The 5,908-nt window shown below is 41.8% G+C and overlaps 1 protein-coding gene across 1 annotated transcript in view; it reads left to right on the forward strand.

Annotated features, from left to right (window-relative positions):
* DERL1 (derlin 1) overlaps positions 1–5,908 on the forward strand; it is a 14,149-nt gene that overhangs the window by 2,193 nt on the left and 6,048 nt on the right. Inside the window, exons 3-4 of the mRNA XM_009635960.2 lie at positions 2,361–2,425; positions 4,198–4,224. Of these exons, the coding sequence (XP_009634255.1) occupies positions 2,361–2,425; positions 4,198–4,224 (92 nt within the window). The remainder of the gene's footprint in view (positions 1–2,360; positions 2,426–4,197; positions 4,225–5,908) is intronic.

A 5,908-nucleotide genomic window follows, 5' to 3' on the forward strand; every position in this document is an offset into this window, starting at 1 on the left:
CTGCTGTACAACACATCTGGATTTTGAAACTGGGAAGTCAGCTGTGGTATTGTTTGAATCAATGCATTTCTTCTATATTACAGTAATTTTTCTGGGTATAAATGAAGTTCTTGGTTAGGTCGGTCCTTCCTCTCTACAAAAAAGGCTTGAATCCTTCTGAAAGTGGGAGGTGTATAAGTTGCTGATGATATGTTTACAGGTGGAAATTGGTGCAAGTCCATGCCTCCTTTTGTCTGTGAAACTGAAGAAGTGAAACTTCTTTTTTCAGGGTTGTTGGTTTTTGAGCATACACTGGTGTTGCATGCTAGCTTTAAATGTAGCTGTCAAAAATAGCCATATGGTTTTGTACTGTGCTCGTGCTTTCCTAACAGCTGACCTCTAGGTTCCTGAGGAAAAGGAGATTGATGTGTTTTTGTTTTGTTTCTGTTGGAGAACAACACAACAAATATCAACAGAGAAAGCAGAATATGCAGACTTTACTCCCCAGCAGTACGAATGATGAGATTATGAGTCTGCAGCTCTTCCCTGATTACTGGATTATGCCCAGGGCCCTACTGAAGGACCCCGTGGGCTAGAGCTCACCTCGCCCCTGCACTGAGCTTTTTGGCAGTTTGTAGCTCAGTTTTCTTGGAAAGTCAACTTAAAATAGTTTGTCTAATATTCTTTTTAGTAATCTTCTGGATAACTGTCCTGGTTTTGGCTGGGATAGAGTTAATTTTCTTCCTGGCAGCTGGCATAGTGCTGTGTTTTGATTTAGTATGAGAATAATGTTGATAACACACTGATGTTTTAGTTGTTGCCTATCAGTGTTTATACTAAATCAAGGACTTTTCAGCTTCCCCTGCTCTGCCAGGTGCACAAGAACCTGGGAGGGGGCACAGCTGACCCCAGCTGGCCACGGTGCTATTCCATACCATATGATGTCATGCTCCATATATAAACTGGGGGGAGTTGGCTGGGGGACAGCGATGGCTGCTCAGGGATGGGATGGGCATTGGTCATCGGGTGGTGAGCAATTGCATTGTGCATCACTTGTTTTGTATATTCTTTTATCATTATTGTTACTCTTTTCCTCTACTGTTTTTTAAACTGTGTCTCAGCCCATGGGTTTTACCTTTTTTTTTTTTTTTTGTCTGATTCTCTCCCCCATCCCATTGGGGGGGCTGGGGGAGTGAGTAAATGGCTGCGTGGTGTTTAGCTGCCTGCTGGGTTAAACCACAACAGTAATAAGATGTGAAAAACTTTAAGGGAATAATATTTACTTTGATTTCTTCCTATTCTGGAGGAATTTCTGTGCTGGAGTTTCTACAGGGTTGGTCAGTTTCCTGTCTTTATTTGTTTCTATTTGTTGTATGGCAACAGTAAGGAAAAAAACCTCCTGTTTATGTAGTTCTCCAACTTCAGTACTTTCCAAAAGATTTTTTTCGAAGTTGCTTTTTTTCCCCCCCCCTGTAATGTAACCTGCATGGCTGAACTTAAATTTAAAATGATTAAAATACCAATTTTGTCTTATATAGGCTGAGTTACTCCAGTTATTCTAAAAAGCTATTACTTAAAAATAGATTTTCTTTCTTTAAATTTTTGGGGACACATAAATAGTTGTAGGAAGCCACATAGTGCTAACATTAAGCAGTGGCCTTCTTTCTAGGTGTTTTGATGTTTAATTATTAGCACGTAATTCAGCTTGCTCGTGGTGCGTTGTGTTTGTTCCTGCGTGGTTTGGGTCTGTTTCAGCAGTATGCTCAGGCATTCCTTGCCTGCATGGAGCTATATGAAAGTTGATAGGAGCCTTGCTCAAATGCCGAGGTCCGTGCCGGCCTTCTGCCACAGTTTGCAAGCTGTGTACCCTCCTTGTCTTGTATGTTCATTTTTCTGGAGTGTAAAAACAGTCGTATCTCTTGAGGCTGACTAGATGATGCAAAGAAGATGCAATTTGCCGAAGTAAGGGCTGGTTTTGATGTGACTCGATCATTAAACTTGGTGTCACTTCTTTTGCTGTGCAAGTATATTTCCTTATTATGTGCTTCTGACTGGCAGCTTCTTGTGAAGGATGGGGCCCAACTCCATTTTGAAGTCTTGTGAAGTTAAAACCACTTACCTTCAGAGTTAAAAGTGCGTTCTTCGAGTAGGGCTGCTGTGCGTGCGCTTAATGCAATAGGCTGAATGTCTTATTTTTTGATCCTGTAGGTTGCCCTGTTATAAGGCCTTTTAAAGTTAAAAAAAAAAAAAAAAAAATCACAAGAGTTGCCCTACATGCTGTCTGTTTTAACTGAGCTTTTCTTAGACTCCTAAAAGTAAAAAAAGTCTTAATTTCCTATCAAGATTTCAGTACCTTTCCTAACAATTCTTTTTATTTACAGGGGCTTTTGATGGAAGACCAGCAGATTACATGTTCATGCTGCTCTTTAATTGGATCTGCATTGTTGTATCCTTCTGCTCATCATCAAGCTTTTAGAATATTTTGGTTCTTTTATTTCTGCCTAAAATGCATTCAAAGACCAAGTTTTAGCAGTGTGCTGGTCAGGAATCTCACGAAGCTCAGCAAGGGGAAGTGCAGGGCCCTGCCCCTGGGGAAGAACCACCTCCGGCACCGGGACGGGCTGGGGACTGACAGCCTGCAGAACATCTTGGCAGAAAAGACCCTAGGGGTCCTGCTGGACACCAAGCTGACCATGAACCAGCAATGTGCCTTTGTGGCAAAGGTGGCCACCAGCTACCAGAGCATTGCCAGCAGGTTGGGAGAGCTGATTACGCCTCTCTGCTCAGCCCTTGTGAGACATATAGGGGGGCTGCATCCAGCTCCAGGCTCCCGAGTACAAGAGAGACATGGACATACTGGAGTGAGTCTAGTGAAGGGTCATGAAGATGATTAAAGGGTTGGAGCATCTGTCACAATGAGGAGAGGCTGAGAGCTGGGATTGTTCAGCCTGGAGAACAGGGGACTCGGGGGTGTCTTATCCATGTGGATAAGTACCTGATGGGGGAGGGAGTAAAGGAAATGGAGCCAGACTTCTCTCAGTGGTGTGACAAGAGAAGAACAGGTACAAAATGAAGTACAGAATATTTCATTTAAATGTAAGAAAGACTCTTTTTACTGTAAGGGCAGTCAGACACTGGCATGGGTTGCCAAGAGAGGTCCTGGAACCTCCATCCTTGGAGGTGTTCCCATTCTGTCTGTGCTGTTGTTACCTCCTTGTAGCAATTTGCAGTGGGCACAGCACATGGAAAAAAGGGAGCGGTGACATCAGTGTGAACCACATACAGCCAGGAAAGCTAGGGTGTAGAAATGCTGTCACCTTTATCAATAGATTGACTATCTCTAGTCGCATTCCACTGTATGGAGGGATTTGCTATTCCTGCTAGTCCTGTTGAGCCACAGCAGTAACTAGGAAAACAACGTGGGTTTAGTTATGGTGTCAGCTTCATTGTGGTTGCAAGCTGTTGGCTGTGAGCTATAAGATGAATCTGATTGTGACCTGACTTTCAAACTGGTCATTTAAAAGCTTCCCATTCCTTGTTTCCTATATGATCTAAGGAGAAACCCGGATGCATGATCAGGGAAAATGCTTGGTGCCATTTTGTACACATTCATGAATGTTAAAAGCATTCTGATCATAGCAAAATTCTTCAGCAATTGTTTCTACTCAACTGTTACTACAGCAAGTAGATCCTTTGGGTTCCAAAGTAGGAGAGTAGTATTAAGAGCTTGCATTGATGTACTTCAAGAAATAATTTATTTTCTATGACTCAGTGGCAGTATATTGATTTTTTTTTTTTTTTATGGTCTGGTATTTCTTTAGTTAGAAACACAACATTTTAGTATTTAAAATGCTAATTAAAGAATCCAGCTGTTAGACCTGTAACTTGCTTTTATGCAAGGACTGATTGAGTTTGTACTTAGCCAGTTTTGTCATGGAGCAAAAGCCAGTGCATCCCTCAGCCCTTGGGGTAATGGCTAGAGGTGGTAGCTTGAAAGCCTACTGAAAAGCAGTTACTGAAACTAAGCGTGTAAGTCTCTATATCATCACAGGTTTTTCATTTTTTTCCAGTGGTTAACTTAATACTACACGGGAACACTGTTTTAATTGTAAACATTAAAGGCCTTTGCATGTGTGTTCAGTGTGTGTGCAGCTTCTTTATGTCATTCTAGGCTATCAGGATTTGCTGCGTTCGTTTTCCTTAATGGTGCAATGACAGATAACTGGCTTGGCAATGGACATGCAGGTAAGTGCAGTGCAGTTTCTTAAATAATAATCTTATGGAACTTTCTGACTGCTTAATGACTATAGAGAGCATTATCAGCTAACTGCAGAATGTAGTTAGGCTAGGCTGGTTTAGTTTATCTCAAAATGGATGACTGCGTGTGTATTGTTAGTTTTTTAGTTTGAGTCAGCCTCAGCTAACGTCAGAAGCCTGTATCTGACTCTGCCACTCCTAATCTAGTTAGGGAGTCAGGGAATGAAAATTGGCTCTTTGTGCAGTCGGGAACTGTTCAGCCTTTTACTAAAATGGACACAAGATGTCACCTATACACCATTTCCTTTAATGAATGTGGATCTGCATTCTTACTTTTTTTATCTAAAAATGATTCTTGGGTTCATTAGTCTTCTCAAATTCAGTGTGCCTTTTACTTGCTAGCAGAAGAGCTTTTTGTGAAAAATGCAGCTTCAGATTCAGATCAGAACTGTGAAGTTCAAAATCCTCACAAGAGCGATTAAAACAGTGATCTAAAGAACCAGTTTCAATGAGGTAGTTGTTATCCCCACACATATTAAGGGGGCAAACGAGGGAGTGTTTCTTGAACGCAGTGGAGTATCAGATACTGTGTATCTTCAGCATGCCTCTGCTGTTCTCTCCTCGTCTTACTCTATTCCTATCACCCGAAGCCTGCACCAATATCTCTAATATTCTCTGCAATATTGTCTTGGCATTTATTATCAGGCTCCCCTGGTAGGCAAAAATAGTAATTGTGCATATGCAGTCAGGAATGAGTTCTGTTAAGGGCTGTCCGTAACTTTGCACTTAAACTTTTTTTGCTGTGGGGAAGACGCAACAGGATTCTTCAAAAGCGTGCTGAATTCACCCATATGTTATATGAATTTTAGCCTGATTGTGTTGATCTGTATCTTTTTAAAACGTACTTAAAGTGTTTTTATATCTGCATACAAAGCATTACTTAAAAGAGAATCGGTTGTTTGATGTACAAATGTGTTTTTCTTAGAAAGGCTTTTTTGCTTGTGCTGAGTGGCTTGCTTGAAAGTGAGAAGGTAGAGTAGGATAGCTGAGCCTCTATTCCCAATTCTATTCCATTTCAGAAATTAGATAATTACTTTGTTTTTTCCAGTAAAATAAAAATGTTTTTAATAAAGACCTTAAGGTGCTCGTGTGACAAGTCAGACTGCTGGTGCCCCATAGGGCTGGACTGATGCTGGTGCGCCAGATGTAACGTGGAACCTGTTAAATAGTGGCACCCCCGAAGGGATGAGTTTTAACCTCTCTTCCAAACACACAGGCTGGTTTGTAGCATTAAACCAGTTCATGGAAATGTTGCTGGCAGTCTGTCTTCAGTTTAGAAATCAGCAGATAGCTAAAATAGTGCTTTATATTTGTTTCACTAGAAATAGACCAATCAGCTAATACACAGTCACAGTGAGGAGGTATTTGAAACAGTCTCATCTCCTGGCATGGAGCACAGGTTAACTCTGAGTTCTACCAAGGTAGTTTTGCCAAGGCTGGCTGCAATGCTCTGAAACGGTGATTTCCTGGTGCACCTTCCCTCTGTGGTGCTCTGAGGGGGACGTAGCTGACACACCAGAAGGTCGGGATGTCATCCAGAGAGACCTGGACAAGCTGGAGAGGTGGGCCTGTGTGAACATCATGAGGTTCAACAAGGCCAAGTGCAAGGTCC

This window comes from Egretta garzetta, unplaced genomic scaffold, assembly GCF_000687185.1.
Source record: "Egretta garzetta isolate BGI_Z169 unplaced genomic scaffold, ASM68718v1 scaffold13, whole genome shotgun sequence".
Taxonomy (NCBI): Eukaryota; Metazoa; Chordata; class Aves; order Pelecaniformes; family Ardeidae; genus Egretta; species Egretta garzetta.